This window comes from Leucoraja erinacea, chromosome 5 (assembly GCF_028641065.1).
Source record: "Leucoraja erinacea ecotype New England chromosome 5, Leri_hhj_1, whole genome shotgun sequence".
Taxonomy (NCBI): Eukaryota; Metazoa; Chordata; class Chondrichthyes; order Rajiformes; family Rajidae; genus Leucoraja; species Leucoraja erinaceus.
The window spans coordinates 56,709,308-56,727,264 of record NC_073381.1 but is presented as its reverse complement, the minus strand read 5'-3'; the positions used below and the strand labels follow the sequence as shown (position 1 = coordinate 56,727,264).

The 17,957-nt window shown below is 43.6% G+C and overlaps 1 protein-coding gene across 1 annotated transcript in view; it reads left to right on the top strand.

The window, feature by feature from the left end:
* Positions 1–17,957, top strand: part of nkain2 (sodium/potassium transporting ATPase interacting 2) — a 361,685-nt gene that overhangs the window by 335,383 nt on the left and 8,345 nt on the right. Inside the window, exons 5-6 of the mRNA XM_055635679.1 lie at positions 446–506; positions 11,473–11,554. Coding sequence (XP_055491654.1) covers positions 446–506; positions 11,473–11,554 — 143 coding nt within the window. The remainder of the gene's footprint in view (positions 1–445; positions 507–11,472; positions 11,555–17,957) is intronic.

The window sequence follows — 17,957 nt, the reverse complement described above, 5'->3', positions numbered from 1 at the left end:
CTCCTCCCCCTCCCCACTCTTCCACTTCTCTCCCCCATTCCCCCTCCACTCACCCTCCCCACTTTTTCCCCTCTCCCCCCCCCCCCCCCCCTCCCCCTCCCCTCTTCCCCCCTCCCCCACATCTCTCTCCCCATCCCCCTCTCTCACCCCCTACCCCGCCCTCCTTTATCTCCCAAATCTGTCCCGTTTCCTCCTCCTCCTCGCCCCTCCCTACCCTGTTCTCACCCCCCCCTCCCCCCACCTGTGTGTTTGGGGGGTGGTTAAGGTTAAGGTTAGTTAAGGAAACAGACCCAATGGGTCTGCACTTGGTCTAGTTACTTTTAAAATTAGCATTCCAAGCCAAGCAGCAACTTTGCTGTGGACAGTCCATCATTATTGTAACTGTTTTATTTCTCAAGTTTAATTTTGAGCATTATGGGTAATGAACACTTTGTTTCTTTTCCAGCTTCTCGGGTTTGTCTATGCCTGTTACGTTATCAAAGTTGTTGCTGAGGAGGAAGACAGCTGTAAGTACTTCATATATCAGACATACTAAAACCCCAAGTCAATAACCATATATTAATGCATTTATAAATTAGATCAATTTTATATGTTACAAATAAATTATTATCCTAATTTATTACTAAAATAAAGGACGTGACCACACTCTCTATTCCAATTCACTTTGCATTAGGATGTTCATTGATCATTAATAAATATACATAACTAAAACTCTCATCTTGTTGTCTTCCAGCTTGCGTTGTTTTTACATTTGAGTAAAAACGGTATACAATAGCGCTATGATTTTTTTGCCACCTTACTCATCATTCTCCTGTGCTGCATGCCACAAGTTTTGTTCTGATTGGTGGTATATTTTAATAGTTATTAAGATTTTAAAATCTTTAAAACCGCGTATGCACAAATTGGTCTCCTCTCCTGTCAATCACCGCCCGGATGACGACACCCCTTCCTGCACCATCGCCGCACTGATTGGCTGCGTCCACTGCCAGTCACCGTTGGCTCCCGCCTCTGCCCGGCGTGGCTTCCGTCGGCACAGCCTCCAGTCAAGGCAGCCTCCGGTTAGAGGAACGGCAATCTCAAGACCCTGGGTAGATGAGAAGGGAGAGTGGGGAATTGAGGGAGGAAAGGGGTTAGGGAGGGAGAGGGGGGGAAAGAGGGGGAGATGGGGAGGGAGGCTGGGGGATTGAGGGAGAGGAGGGGGTTGGAAGGGAGAGTGGGAAAGTGGGGGAGGGGGAGATTGAGGGAGGGGGGCACTAGAGAGAGGGAGAGGAAAGTGGGGGAGGTGAGGAGGGGGAGTGACGGGGGAGGGGGGATGGAGGCAGAGAAGGAGGTAGGGAGGGGAGAGGAGTTATGGAGGGACAAAGGGAGGGAGGGAGGGAGTGGCTGCGGGTAGGGTATGGTGAGGGAAGGATTAGGGGAGGAGAGGAAAAAAGGGGAAAGAAGAGTGAGGAGGGAGTGGGGGAGGGTGGGAGTGGGGAATAGAGGGAGAGGAGGGCAGTGGGGGGGGTAAGGATTGAGACTGGGGAATTAAGGGAGAGGGAGTAAGGAGGGAGAGGGAGGGGGAAAGTGGGGGAGGCGAGGAGAGAGTTGGGGGAGGAGGGGGGTAGAAGAAGAAGAGGAGGGGGTAGGGAGGGGAGAGGGGTTATGGAGGGAGGGAGGGAGTGACAGAGTAGGAGAACGAAGATGGTGAGGGACAGATTGGGGGAGTGTGGGGGAGAGGGGAAAGAAGAGGGAGGAGGTGAGGGAGAGTGAGGGAGGAGGGGGAGTAGGGAGGGAGTGGGGGAGGTGAGGAGGGAGACTGGGGGGTTTGAGGAGGGGAGTGGGAGGGGAAAGTGGGGGTGGTAAGGAGGGAGAGGAAGGGGGTAGGGAGGGGAGAGCAGTTATGGAGGGAGGGAGTGACTGAGGGTAGGGGATAGGAGGAAGGGGGGATTGGGTAGGGGAGGAGAGGGGAAAGAAGAGGGAGGGTGAAGAAGAGGGGGAGAGAGTGCAAGGGGTGAGGGGAAATGAGCCTCGCTTGCACAGTTGGGGGCTATGGGTGAGTGGTAGAATATTGCGTTGGGGGAACGGCTTGCGTTGGGGGATCAAGCCTCCCGTGTGGCAGGGACCCAACGGGTCCCACTTAGTATAGTATCAAATTAAATAGTAATATAACTGGTGAGCTCTAGCTTTTAAAATTCTATGAAAAAATAAGATGCATTAGAGTTTAGTTTAGTTTATTGTCACATGTATCGAGGTGCAGTGAAAAGCTTTTGTTGCATACTAATCAGTTAACGGAAAGAGCTCCTTATCTGGTGTGTTAGTTGGTAAGCATATTTGCAATCAATGTGAGCTGATGTTAAATAATTGTTCCCAATGAATACGGGATGCCAAGGTTATGGGACTGCTTCAGATGGCATGGAAGATCAAACAAAATATATTTTAAATGAATAATAATAAATAATAATACAGGAAGGTAGACAAAAATGCTGGAGAAACTCAGCAGGTGAGGCAGCATCTATGGAGCGAAGGAATAGGCGACATTGCGGGTCGAGACTGAAGAAGTTCTCGAAATCTGAATTACTTTAAAGAAGTTCTCGAAATCTCCTCAAGGTCTGTCCACTTTGAAGAAGTTCTCCTCTTCCAGATTCTGCAGTTCTTTCTTAATAATTATATCCGCATTGGTTGAAAGCAGAAAGTTTGTAAATGTCTGAATATTCAAGTCATGGCCTGAGGGCAAACCTAATGTGATTGATTAGTTTTGAAATGTCTTTTCCAGCCTGCACAGGATTTTGTTTGACAAAGTTAGTTTTAATGCTATGTTTTCAAAAGAACATTATTTAGTCATCCATTTTTTAGTGGGGGGAAATCCTTACACAACACTCATGAGTTCACAAGTTCTAGGAGCAGAATTAGGGCATTCAGCCCATCAAGTCTACTCCATCATTCTATCATGGCTGGTCTATCTTTCCCTCTCAACCCCATTCTCCTGCCTTTTCCCCATAAGCCCTGACACCCTAACTAATCAAGAATCTCTGCCTTAAAAATATCTATTGACGGCCTCCACAGCCATCCGTGGCAATGAATTCCACAGATTTACCACCTTCTGACTAAAGAAATTCCTCCTATCTCCTTTCTAGTTATGTCCTTTTATTCTGAGGCTATGGCCTTTTGTCCTGGAGTCTCCCACTGATGGAATCATGCTTTCCACATCCATTCTATCCAGCACTTTCACTAGTCGGTAGGTTTTACCCCCCTCTTACTACTAAAATTCAGCGAGTACAGGCTCATCATATGTTAATCCAATCATTCCTGCAATCATTCTCGTGAACCTCCTCTGAACCCTCTCCAATGCCAGCACATTCTTCCCCAGATATGGGGCCTAAAACTGTTCACAATACTCCAATTGCAATCTGACCAGTGCCATATAAAGCCTCAGCATTGCATCCCTGTTTTTGTATTTTAGCCCTCTTAAAATAAATGCTAGCATTGCATTTGCCTTCCTTACTACCGATTCGACTTGCAAATTAACTTTTAGTGAATCGAGCACTCCCAAGTTCCTTTGCACCTCCGATTTCTAAATTATCTAAATTTCAACGTCTCGGTACCATGATGTTTTTTCCTGGTAATTGCAGATGTTAAATAGGCAATCATACTGTTGCAATGGTAATCTGAAATCCACACTGTACCTTGGTACACTGCATTCAGAAAGTATTCAGACCCCTTCACTTTTTCCTCATTTTGTTACCTTACAGCAGTGGTTCCCAACGTGGGGCGTACGCCCCACAGGGGGGCAATTTGATTTTTAAGGGGGGCAATTGAGCACGACTGAGGAAGTCTGGGTCCAAATTTTCGATTTTTATTTTTTAGGATTTTCCATCAGGTAAACATATGTAGTTTATGTTTCAGATGTTATTTTGAGTAAATAATTTTTTTTGGGTAAAAAAGGTCTTTATTATGTAGTTATTACAACCAAGGTATTGGCATTTTAAGCTTCTTCAGCTGAAACGGAGTTCACTTTTTAAATGATAAGAATTATATATCACCACATGGGGGGGTGGGGGGCATCAGGATTTTAGAGGTGATTAGGTGGGGCATGGTCAAAAAAAGGCTGGGAACCACTGCCTTACAGCGTAAAGGGCCTGTCCCACATGGCCGGCATTTACTTGACAGGCCGGTAGTGACTGACGCGCGGCGGTTGCACGCGTCATCATGCGTCCGCACAGCTGTCCGCACATGACGTAATTTGAAGATGGATACAAAATGCTGGAGTAACTCAGCGGGACTGGCAGCATCTCTGGAGAGAAGCAATGGGTGACGTTTCAGGTTGAGACTCTTCTTCAGTCTGAAGAAGGGTCTCGACCTGAAACGTTACCCATTGCTTCTCTCCAGAGCTGCTGCCGGTCCCGCTGAGTTACTCCAGCATGTTGTGTCTATCTCCAATCGTCATGGCCCCGCTCTGGGAGTAGGAGTAGGGATGGATCCGGATCCACTACAGCCGTGAGCCCCAGGCCGAGCTCAGCAATCGTTTGCCTGCATCTGCTGCAGTTGGAGGTGAGACGTTGCGTCTTGGGCCTGTCCCACTTTGGCCGTCAGTTATGCGACAGGCCGGTGGCGCGCGAAGATTTCGTGCAGGACGAAGTCCACACTCCTCCACGCCATTCCACACTCCTCGACACCACTCCATGCACCCGTCCCGCGCCACGCACGCGCTACCCACACGCTAGCAATTCGCGTAAATGGCGCGCGAATGACGGCCAAGTGGGACAGGCCCTTTATTCTAAAATGGATTAAATTCATTTTTTTAATCATCAATCTATACACAAAACCCCAAAATAAAAAAAGCAAAAACAGGTGTTTTTGCAAAGTAATTAAAAAATAAACAACTGAAATATCACATTTACATAAGTTTTCAGACCCTTTACTCAGTACTTCGTTGAGGCACCTTTGGCAGCGATTACATCCTCAAGTCTTCTTGGGTATGACGCTACAAGCTTGGCACACCTGTATTTGGGTAATTTCTTCCATTCTTCTCTGCAGATCCTCTCAAGCTCTGTTAGATTGGATGGGGAGTGTCGATGCACAGCTATTTTCAGGTCCCTCCAGAAATATTCGATTGGGTTCAAGTCTGGGCTCTGGCTGGGCCACTCAAGGACATTCACAGACTCCTGCATTATCTTGGCTGTGTGCTTAAGGTCGTTGACCTGTTGGAAGGTGAACCTCCGCCCCTGTGTGTCCAGAACGCTCTGGAGCAGGTTTTCATCAAGGATCTCTCTGCACTTTGCTCCGTTCAAGTTTTCCTTCGATTCTGACTAGTCTCCCAGTTCCTGCTGCTGAACAACATCCCCACAGCATGATGCTGCCACCACCATGCTTCACCGTAGGTATGGTAATGGCCAGATGATGAGCGGTGCCTGGTTTCCTCCAGACATGACACTTGGCATTCAGGCCAAAGAGTTCAATTTTGGTTTCATCAGACCAGAGAATCTTATTTAGGTGCCTTTTGTCAAACTCTAAGTGGGCTGTAATGTGCCTTTTACTGAGGAGTGACTTCCGTCTGGCCACTCTACCATAAAGGCCTGATTGATGGTGTGCTGCAGATATAGTTGTCCTTCTGGAAGTTTCTCCCATCTCCACAGATAAACTCAGGAGCTCTGTCAGAGTGACCATCGGGTTCTTGGTCACCTCCTTGACCAAGGCCCTTCTCCCCGATTGCTCAGTTTGGCCGAGCGGCCAGCTCTATGAAGTGTCCTGGTTTCAAAATTCTTCCATTTAAGACTGACGGAGGCCACTGTGCTCTTCGGGACCTGCAATGCTGCAGAAATTGTTTTATACCCTTCCCCAGATCTGTGTTTCGACACAATCCTATCTCGGAGGTCTATGGGCAATTCCTTCATCTTCATGGCTTGGTTTTTGCTCTGACGTGCACTGTCATACTGTGGGACCTTATATAGACAGGTGTGTGCCTTTCCATCATTTCCGATGTCCTGGTGTGGAACGTCTCATCCTGGGAACAGATGCGGCGTAGGCGTATAATTTATGAAAATGTATAATTTCAAGTCTATTCTCATTTAGTAAGGCAATTCAGTTATTTAATTCATATTCAGCCCCAACTAGAATGAACCTCACCCCCAACACAGCAAACCAGTTATTACCACAGTGCAGAACTTTGACATACAGTATTCTTGGCTGAATAGAAACAATGTGTGATACATGTTCAGAAAGAGGCATTCTTGAGCTATATTCACCATAGGGTTTTTATTAAGCTTGCATGGAAGTACTCCCACTCATCAGTTAGTTTAACAAATGTTTCGTAGGAACATAAAAACATTATAAAATGTCTATATTTTAACACCATTTGTCTGAGCTTTGTCAATTCCTCTGTCGTAAAATACTCCAATTACAAAATCCAAGAATCTCTGCCCTCAAACCCTATATTTATTATTTTTTAAGCCTATCCAGGTGGAAATAGTTTTGCACCATGAGTTTTGAATATATTTCAAGCTGCAGTTGACAGAAATATCTAGTTCACCCACATAAATTAATGTACATCTTTAATGGCATTATACAATTAATATCAATGAATTTTTAAATCTATGGTGATGTAAGATTCCTTTGAACTATTTTCTAAGAATATAAAGTACGATATTTCTAACAGAATTACTCAAATGTAGCTGGGAGTGTGATTGCATTATCAGAAGAGATTTTTTGAAGTTTGGTTTAAAGAATAAATTTAGACTGAGTTTGGGAAAATAGAAGACAGATGAAAGCTGGGTTAAATATACAATTTCTTTATACCTGTAATTAACCTCCAATGTTTTTAAGCTGGAAGATTTTACATGTGCTTAGAACAATGTTGACACAGGAGGAAAATTGGTTATTGATTACTGCATTCATAATTAATCAAACTATTGCAGAATGCTCTCAAAATTCAACAACATATATTTATATGCAAAAACTAATCAGAGCAGAGCGAAGAAGACTTGAACATTTCAATCTCACTTCTTGGAGGATTAGTCTTGTTTGTTTTTTGGACAGTTGGGTGATAACGTTTCAATCCTTTAGTGATAGAAGCCTGGTTTGGTGGTGGGGGGGGGGGGGGGGGGGGTGATTGGTGGGGAGGAGAGGAGTTTGGTTTGATTATGTTAATTTAATGCCCACGGGTGCTATTCAGGACTAGCAATCTTTGCCTGATTGAAAGAAATTTAATTAAAATCATCATATTTTCTCAGTCATTAAATGAATACAATTATTTTTGCATTTTATAGGAATTCACAAAAAATTATAACACTAGTCGTGCTCTTAATTTTACTCCATGAAGGGCTCTCTTGCAAATGAATCAAATTATGTTAAATTAAGGCTAATTTTCTCCAATGTACCAATTGAGATTTTTGTTTGGCTGCCATGCACACCTTAATTATAAATATAGGAACAAATGAACCGGAGAAGCCACTTAGTCTTTTGATCTGGCACCTAACTTCAAAAATTGCATGATCCTTAATGTTGTTAGTGAATCAAAAATCTCAGTTAAAGTTAACAATTAAACAAGCACATTCTGGTAAATGTACACCACATTCTCTCGAAACCCAGTGAGTCTTTTCAGGGTGTTGTGGTGCACAGGATCACTCACATGCTGTCTGTTCTTCAGATCGAGCAGAATCACAAACTTTCTTACATTTGCAGTGTGAAAGGATCTATTCACCTGGTTACATGCGATCCTTGCAGTCTCTCCAATGCAACCAATCACAGCATTCTTATATGCATTTTAAGATAAGGTGCAGTATTTTCATCCAATCCACAGTTACCAGCAATCAGGTACAGAGGAACTTGTGATCAGTCATTTCTGACATCATTAACTGATCAATATTGTCAGTGTGATGACCCCATATGGTCACACGGTGTGTTTCCATTCCTTAAGTATGGAGCTCCACTAACCAGGCCTCAGATTAACCTGGCATCATCGTCGGAGGCCTTCAGGAACCATCTCCGCTATTACCCTGGAGCTGGTTCTGTTTTCTCTACATGCACCATTGCCAATGCTGTAAATCTGACCTATCTCATTACTGATGGTGTTACCTTGAGCAAAGGTGTGCTTTTGCACATAGAAGTGCTGCAAGCATTGAAGAAAATACTACAGAATCTGTCTCTTTTCTTGTCCTGTGTCACCAGCAAATCTGTTGCCCAACTTAGAATTGTTATTACAAAATTGTATATGGGACTAGGGGAGATTATGTGTTCGGCACGGACTAGAAGGGTCGAGATGGCCTGTTTCCGTGCTGTAATTGTTATATGGTTATATTAAAATGTTTAACTACAGCATCATGCTAATTCTTCTCTAATCGTATTAACCGCCATAGTCCAAATTCAGATTCAGATTCAGATTCAGATTCAATTTTAATTGTCATTGTCAGTGTACAGTACAGAGACAACGAAATGCATTTAGCATCTCCCTTGAAGAGCGACATATTCCAATTGCACAGTTGTGAGTACTTTAGGTAAGATATATCAATGTCATTGTATAGTTACAAATTAGGTACAATATAGCAAAATAAAAGCAAGGAAGTGTGTCTTAATGACCTTGTCCAGTAGCTCTGACACCCATCATAAAGTGCTTCAAGAGATCATGGAGTGCATTAACTTCATCGAACCAGGTGGCCTTGATCACCTGCTATTCACTAACCATCACAAAAGATTCATGTCAGATGCCATTTACCTGGCCCTTCACTCATTGCTGTAACATTTTGATGTATTCAAGAGAGAGTTAGATATAGCTCTTAGGGCTAATGGAATTAAGGGATATAGGGAGAAAACAGGAACAGGGTACTGATTTTGGATGATCAGCCATGATCATATTGAATGGCAGTGCTGGCTCAAAAGGCCAAATGGCCTACTCCTGCATCTATCTTCTATGTTTCTATGTTTCTAACATCTGGATAACAAAGACAAGTACATCATACACCTGTTTACTGATTATAGTTCCACCTACAATTCCATAATTTCAACCAAACACAGCTTCAAACTCCTGTACCAAGAAGTCAGCATCCTCTCTGCAACTGAATCCTCACCTTCATGATCCAATTAGTGAGAACATGTAACAAAATATCCTCCACAATAATTCTCAACACTGGTGCCCCACAAGGGCATGTTCTTTACTATGTTCTTTACTATACTCCCTATACACTCACGACTGTGTGGCCAAAGTTTGCTCTAACTTCATTTACAAGTTTGCAGATGATGCCACCGTAATGGGCCTGATCTTCAACAAGATGGAGTACAAGAACGAGATTTAGCGCTTAGTAATATGGTGCCATGACAACTACCTCTATCTTCCTCAATGTCAACAAGATGAAGAAGCTAGTGATTGACTTTAGGAAAAAGGGTGGGATACATGTCACAGTCATTATCAATCATGCTGAAATGGAGAAGGCCGAGAACTTCATTTTCCTGGATATATGACCAATAATTTGATCTGGTCCAACCAAATTGACTCATAACGTCTATTTCTAAATCTTAAGAGCACGAAGGAAAGTTGGCATGTCTCCATCAACTCTTGCCAATTTCTATAGTGGCACTAGTGAGAGCAGCCCATTGTGATGCATCGCGCTTGGTTTGCCAACCACTCCACCTGAGGCTGCAAGAAGTTGAAGACAATTGAAGATGTAGCCCTGTGCATCACGCAAACCAAACTCCCCCACCTGCCATTGACTCCATCTATACCTCACCTCAGAAAAGAGGCAGCATAATCACGAACCTCTTCCATCCTGTCAGAAAGCTTGAAAGTATGTACCGCCAAATACTGAAATAGCTTTTTTTTTCTAATGTTATCAGACTACTAAGCAGACCTCTTGTAAGCTAAGGGTTTAGTCTCAATCTCCCAACCTACCTCTAATCAACCCTTGCACTTTTTCGGTTTTTATCGGCACTTTCTCTGAAAATCGAACACTGTAACGCTGCATTTTTTAATTCTGCACTCTGGGTAATTTTCTCTTTGCACAACCTGTTGTATTGTGCTTGAATATGGCTTGATTGTGCTCATATAGTACAATTTGACGGGAGAGTATACAAAACAAAGATTTTCATTATCTCTTGGTATGTGCGACAAAATAAACCAATACGATCTACTTTTTTTACAGATCAGTAATGTAGGGTAAGAAAACTTGCTTAAAAGCTTTATGACCTTCAATACTGACCTGTAAATAAGGGATCAGATGGTATTGATTTATTTTTGGCACAAAACCGGGCAAAATAAGGTGAACTCAGAACAGATCTGGCTGGATTTAACTAAGCACCCATGAGGCATCATGGGTCACATAAGCAGAAGAAATGTACACCAACATATCTTCTCCTCTGGCAAATATCTCTTTATACCATTACTATAAAGAAGGGAAAGCTGGGCTCAGTATCAGGCATATTTAACAAGATGTTATCGTGGTGAAGCTTTAGGATAGAATTACATGCAATAGTCTAAACTAAATGATCCCAAAACCAAAAGATCAAATCAAAGCCCTGTAATCCAGCTCTAGTCATGAGTTGGTGGAAAATTAAATGGCTGATGGGAGGAGAAGGTGTCAAGGCACCAAGATGGGAAGACCCAGTAGGTGAGAATTAAAGACAAGGTTGAAATATTTACAACTGTGTTCAACATGAGGTGCCAAATGGACAATTTACCTGAGAAACCCAGCATCACAATAACCAGTTTTCAGCCAATTCAACTTACTCCATGTAATATCAAGAAATGGCTGAGAGCACCAGATATAGTCATGATAATGGAACTAACTTCCTCCTGCTGTACTAAAGAATTAGCAATGCCTCTAGCTGGTTACATTTTGAGGTGAGGGGCCATGGCTTAGAGTTGACAACTCAGAAATTTATAGCAATAGACAATAGACAATAGGTGCAGGAGTAGGCCATTCGGCCCTTCGAGCCAGCACCACCATTCAAAGTGATCATGGCTGATCATCCCCAATCAGTACCCCGTCCTGCCTTCTCCCCATATCCCCTGAACCCTATCTCGCTCTCTCTTGAATTAATTTAATTAAAGTTACCAATGGGAATTGATAAAAAAGAATAGATAGAGCATTTCCACAGGTTGGATCTGGATGGTCTTGGATGAGAAGGCATAGTCTTTGAGAACCAGTTACTGAAAGAATGGCGATCTACTCAGTCATTCAGGATAATGCATATTTATGTCTGTCAAAAGTGGCAGAGCAAATACAAACTGGATTATTGCCGCATAATTGGTGTTCTCTCAGTCATTAGCAACCCAATGGAAGCCATTGCCTTGATCAACAACAACCAGTTCATCAAAACTAAAATGTGCAGATGCTGGAAATTAGAAATAAAATCTGAAAATACTGGAAACACTCAGAAGGTTAGGCAGCAACGAAGGAAAGGGAAATAAGGTTAACTTTTCAACCTGAATACGTTTTAACAGACCTGCATGAATCGACACGTTTATAGACAGAAAATATAATGGTTATTTGTTCTCCCTAACAGTTGATTTCATCGGAGGATTTGACTCGTATGGCTACCAGGGCCCACAGAAAACATCTCATTTACAGTTGCAGCCCATGTATATGTAAGTAGATCTTTTAGCTGAAAATGTTTCACAACTTGTTCCATAATGCCTTCTTGAATATTTCTATTACAATAGACTGCAAAGGCTGTTATAAACTTCTGCAATCCTCCCTGAGATGAAGTTACGGACGAAGGGTCTCGACCCGAAAAGTCACCCATTCCTTCTCTCCAGAGATGCTGCACGTCTTGCTTAGTTACTCCAGCATTTTGTGTCTATCCTCAGTGGAAACTAGCATCTGCAGTTCCTTCCTACACTGTTCTTTTCATTTTGATTGAGAATTTCGGTTGCATGTGTTTACTTTAAACTCAACAGAGAATTCAGAGAAATCCCAATAAGATTAATGCCATTCCTTACCCCAGTCACATTTACATAGTTTGTAACCACTCTACACATTGACAAGATATAGTAACTCTGCCAGAATGGCTGCAATTACACCCTTCTATTAACGGGCTGAACCAAGCTGACTAATGAATGATAGCTGTGAAGTTAACCAACATCTATCAGTCATTTAGTCATCTGAAAGCTTCGGAGTTCTACAAATGCACATTAAAAGACTGAAGTCTGAGATGAGATGAGATCAGATCAGATAGTTGACCATAGAGTCCACTGATATGCTGAAGAATGGGTCAGATGAACTATGCATCAACCTTCACTTTGCAGCAGGGAGGACTGGTTTATTATTATTTGAATAGTTCTGTGTTCCTGACTCCCCAATGTTGTAAGGCGTCAGACAACAGGATAAACGGCTTACTTGCCACAAAGAACCTGTTCTAATTTTGGATGCAGAGATTAGTTCATGTTGCCTTCTGCATCTGGAAAATGCCTTGTGTGACACAACCAACAGAGAATCTGGGAAGTTGGCTGGAACTAGGATGACAAAGCCCAAATTTCACAATGTGAAAGTTGCTAAACAGCTGTAGCAGCAGTGCCAATGATTTAGCTCATAGGCCCACTGTTGCAAACTTAACCAGCTTCCAAAGCTTAAGGCTATCACACTTCATCTAAGAAGGTCAGAAGAGATTATTTACTTTCCCTACAATAATAAAATTATATTTAGCAATTCCCTACATTCACACACCTAAGGTTTACTTACAAATCCACTGGAATCAAATTTCTATTTAATGTCAAAGATTATATAAACTGTTCCGTTTTAATGATGTAAAAGTACAAAAAGTACAACATTTATTTTTGTCATGTTTCAACAAAGTTATTTAGATTTCAAAAAAAGCTTTGTATGAATATGAATACACCAATATCAGAGTCTTGAGAGATATGATCTACAAAGGTTGTAAAAACACCAATTAATTATTGGAGTAATGGAGAGTAATATTGTGACTTAGACACACATATATGAATATTAATATGGAAATTATGCAATTTATTTATAGGACGAGTTACTAAAGGAGTTATAGACAATAGACAATAGGTGCAGGAGTAGACCATTTGGCCCTTCGAGCTAGCACCGCCATTCAATGTGATCATGGCTGTTCATCCCCAATCAGTACCCCGTTCCTGCCTTCTCCCCATATCCCCTGACTCCGCTATTTTTAAGAGTCCGATCTAGCTCTCTCTTGAAAGCATCCAGAGAACCTGCTTCCATCGCCCTCTGAGGCAAACAATTTCACAGACTCACCACTCTCTGTGAGAAAAAGAGTTTCCTCGTCTCTGTTCTAAATGGCTTACTCCTTATTCTTAAACTGTGGCCCCTGGTCTGGTTTCCCCCAACACCGGGAACATGTTTCCTCCCATTCGAAAGACTATCGGAGATGGTGTCAAAAAATATGCTCTGTGTTACGGAAACATGCACAGGCAGTCCGAGGCATACGCATGACAAATAGCATGCGCATTTCTCCCACTATGAGAGTGTCAGAGATCAGTATGGAACTAACTCTGAACATGACTCCGAACATGACTATGTGCCTGAATCCCATGCTTTAATGCATGATGTGCGAGAATCGCATAAGGAAGAGCTGCCTGCTCTTGCCTCTAAATTTGCTGTTCCCTCGGGAACGAACAAGCCACTCACTACAAGAGCAGTTGGCCAGCGGCGGCAGCTATCCAACAGAAATGACAAGCATGACAGACAGGGTCTGCAAATGGAACCTCGCTGAAGCTCCAACAAGCAAATCGACCTGGGGTCAGAGACGCTGGTAAGTAAAGTCTCGTTAATAACCTCCCTAAACTCCAATATGGAGCAGTCTGTCGGCCCAGGTTTGGATTTACTGGCAGCATGGGCTGTCTAGTAGGTTTTCACTGTCTCTGGGATAGATCAGGTTGATGTAGAGACATTGGCAGGGTGCCTTGCATAGTAACCTCTGTAAGTGCCAAGTAGGAACCGTTTGTTTACCCTGGTTCAGGGTAGACCATCATGGAACTGGCTGGCCATATATGTTATCTGATTATATGTTATCAGCGAAATATATGAATAACTAGATAATGTATCTTCCGCGGGTAGAGACGCCAAACATTTTTCCGTCCGTATGGTCAATAGAGGAACAGGGGTTCCGAGTGCAATCAGTGACAGCTCATCCGAGGATGAATGGTCTGGCCAAGGACTAGAGGGGTATATTTCTGATACTTCTCAAGATTACAGAAATAGGGTGCAGGCCGAATCAGGTTAGCATTTGGCTAATCTGATCATGGGTTTAGTTACCCAGTTTAAGATGGATGATTGGCTTTCTGCAATTTTACGGATTCAGAGAATCGATCTTGTAGTTGCATATTCTGCCATATCTATACACATGAGGCACAGATTCTGCTGTTTTGATAACAAAGCAAGTGGTGAAAGCCAATGCTGCCCTACTCAGATTAAAGGGCATTGTGTCATTGAGTTTTAGGTAATATGCAAACATTGCAGCTGATTAAACTTATGGGTTATCAATAGATACCTTTTGCGATATTACAAATGAGGCAACATGAAATTTAACAGTGCCAATTTTGCCTATTCATTCACACCATGGTAGGCGGCTGAAGCAACTCTTATTTACTCAGTCACGAGTGACGGCTGGGGCAGCCTGTCTTCTCAGGCAGCTAGCTCTGCACGATTGTATGAGATGCTTGTGAACAACATATGTGAGTTATTTTTAAACAGAAGTAACAGAGGTTTATGTGACTTTCAGTTTGAGCCTCGAGAAGCGTTTATGTGATAGCACAATTGACATTGCTTGTGCTGCTTTGTCATTCTCTATAGTATCATAAGTGGGACAATAAATGATTGGTTATTCACCCGCTGTTCACTAATGTTATGCAGGGTGTCTTTTATTTGACCACTCTAATAGCCGACACTCATTGTAGTGTACGATGTATATCAGTAAATTATTATACAAATATTCTTCTACTTTTTGTAAAATTCTATTGTGTATCCCCGGATACTGTTAAAGATACGAGTGTCAAAAATTATTTATTCGATGTCTTGTCGCACCAACCTCCTTGCTTCCTTCTGGTTTTACTGTTTTCATCTGGATCCCCGAGGCCGTGTGTTGTGGGTGTACACATCTTCAGATATAGGGGCGATACCTTTGAGGATGATGTTTGGACGTTTAGATGAGCTCCAATTTGGCTTCATTGTCTAACTCCTTGACCTTCTAGATCGGTCACCTCCAAATAAAGATATTGCTAGGAGGTTTCGGATTTACACAGGCCCGTGTCAATCCCGGTTGGATGTAACCAGATGCATAAATTGATTAGTTTAGTACATTCAGGGATTTACAATCCCCAGTGGCAAGTGACCGCTATGGTGTCAGCTAATGTTTGCCCCTGCAGTAGAGAGAGAACATATGGTCTATGCTGGTTTCTAACCTGGTTTGTAGATCTTTCCCAGTTAGCTTTACTCACAGCTGTACTGTTGTTCCCCCTGAAACATAGACAGACATTCCCATGTGACTTCCCAGATGGGAATGGAATTTGTCAGTAATTTTTTTTTGTTTTTTTTTTTTTTGGACTGCTAAATCCTTCAGTCACAACATAAGTATTCCTGTATTTCTATCAGGAAATGACCAATAATGCACTCTATGTACTTTGTGACTTAGAAAAAGCATCACCTCATTATTACAGCTCTTACATCTGTTTACCTGTCCAGGGTTTGCCCTAGACTAGACCCCAGCACTCTTCTGACAAAAGAGTCTACTGGAGGGAGAGAAGCATGATTATAGCCCTAAGAAAAGGTGCTGCTTCCTTCTCCCTAAGTCTGTCTTTTCCTCCAGCACTTCCCTATAATAGTGGAAGTGAGATACAGCCCTGTATAAGGTGCTGCTATGGGACTTACCCACTCGAGGATTTGCTCTTCTCTTTTTTGGACCTGCATCGCTGCAAACGCGGTATGTTCTCGCAGGTGCAGGTCCCGCAGTGTCTACGCGTCGCAGTGCTCACGGGCACTGAGTTCCCTGTAGTGCCGTTGGCCTGCGGTGCTCCAAAGCGCGGTGCAGTGCTCACGGCACTGAGCCGCCCGTCTACCGTTAGCCTGCGGTGCTCCAACGCGGTTCAGTCCTCTCGGGGAGCTGGCCGCTCGCAACCGCAGGTAAGGTGGTTTTAACGCGGTGCAGTGCTCCCCACTGTGCCGCTCCTTCCTCAATTGGGCCTGCAGTGCTCCAACGCGGTGCAAGTCCTCTCGGGGAACTGGCCGCTCGCGACGCAGGCCCAGCAGCTCCAACGCGTACCCGGTGCTCACGGGCACCGACCGCTCGCCGCTACCTCCAGTCTCTCAGCCCCACGGACCCATGCAGCGCTCCTTACCCTGTAGGTCCCTGGGCTGTTTTCCGAGTCGTCAGACCGACGGCTCCGGAGTGCTCCACCGGCTGTCGGCGACCCGTACACCTGCTGGAGCTAAAGTCGCACCCGCTCCCGCCAAGGGAGACCGTCGTGCCACCGGCCGTTGCTGGCTGCCTGCTCCTACATAGCAGCTCTCCCCCGCCAGCTTTCCACAGCCTTCCTGTAAACAAAGGTAAGCAAAAAAGAAACAAAGCTTTCTTACCTACTGTTGCAGGTTTCCAAAACCTGCCGTTTGGGAGGAACGTCCTTCCTCCCCCAATGACTCGTTGCAATACGTGTAGCGATAATGACACGCAAGCGTACTAGCGGGCTCTTCATGTAGTCACTCACGTGACTCCGAAGTAAAATTAAAAGTTAAAGTTAACATTCCAGAGGACTGTACAAAATAAGGTGTCCAGTTGATAAAACCGATTATGCATTACATAAAGGCCATTGTGTACTTTGGGTATAACCAGATGTACATTGACAAGTTCACTTACATAACATTATTCAGTGAACTAGGCACAGTTGGGAGAACAGATGGGCAACTCTCCTGCAGATTTCTGTTTCACATAATGATGGAGCCCCTCTGTGAGAAATACTTTAGGCCTGTATCCAGTCCACATGTGGCCATTATGATATTTTTTTCTCTTGTCCCATCTCAACCTGGTATGCAGTTCCATCCATCAAACCACCCTACGAGTTAATGATAATATATCAACTTATTTGCAAACGGAACAATTCACTGTTTGGATAAATTAGTTTATATCTTACACAAATACTTACAAAATTATTATTCGATTATGGTTCTCTGAAGTTAAAGCAGACTGCACAGGGACATATGTACTGTAAACATTTTATATTAGTAGCTAAATTATCTTGAGTTAAAAAATACTAATTTCTACTGAAACAATAAGGTTAGATTACCCTGAAATAGGAGGTGGTAGTTGACACAAGATAGTAATATCAATTGACGTGGCCTCCACAGTCTTCTGTGGCAATAAATTCCACAGATTCACTACCCTCGGACTAAATAAATTCCTCTTCATCTTCATTTTATTCTGAGGCAATGACCCCTGGTCCTGGACTCTCCCACGAGTGGAAACATCCTCTCCACATCCATTCTATCCAAGCCTTTCGCTATTCGGTAAGTTTCAATGAGGTTCCCCCCTCATCCGCTAACGCTTACGAGCTGCTGACCTTCAGAATATGCCAGCCTCAAAATGTAATTTTAAATTTAGTCCTCGTTTTAGAAGCTGTGAGCTGCATGGCTCACACTAGAAATTTGCTGCAGCTTTCTGGCACCTGCCTGGTGCAAGGCTACATGAGGGGAGGATGTTTCCTCTCGCAAAGGAGTTTAGAACAAGGGATTATCTTCTTAGAATAAGGGATAGCCCATTAAACATTGTACAATGGCGCCAAAATGGTGCCTCTTGCATATAGATTTGGCCACACAGCCAGAAGGCTTCTCAACGGGCCACGGCTGTGGACTGGGAACGCAGCCGAAGGCCTTTATCGAGGTGCAGCGGTCTCGATGCCTCCTGGATCGCCGCATAAAAGCCCGGGTCGGGGTCTCGCAGGTAGTAGCCTGGGTCGGGCGAAGGAGCCGATAGAGCCTGCGGTTGAGGCCCAGGTCAGCACCACGGAGACGTGAAGT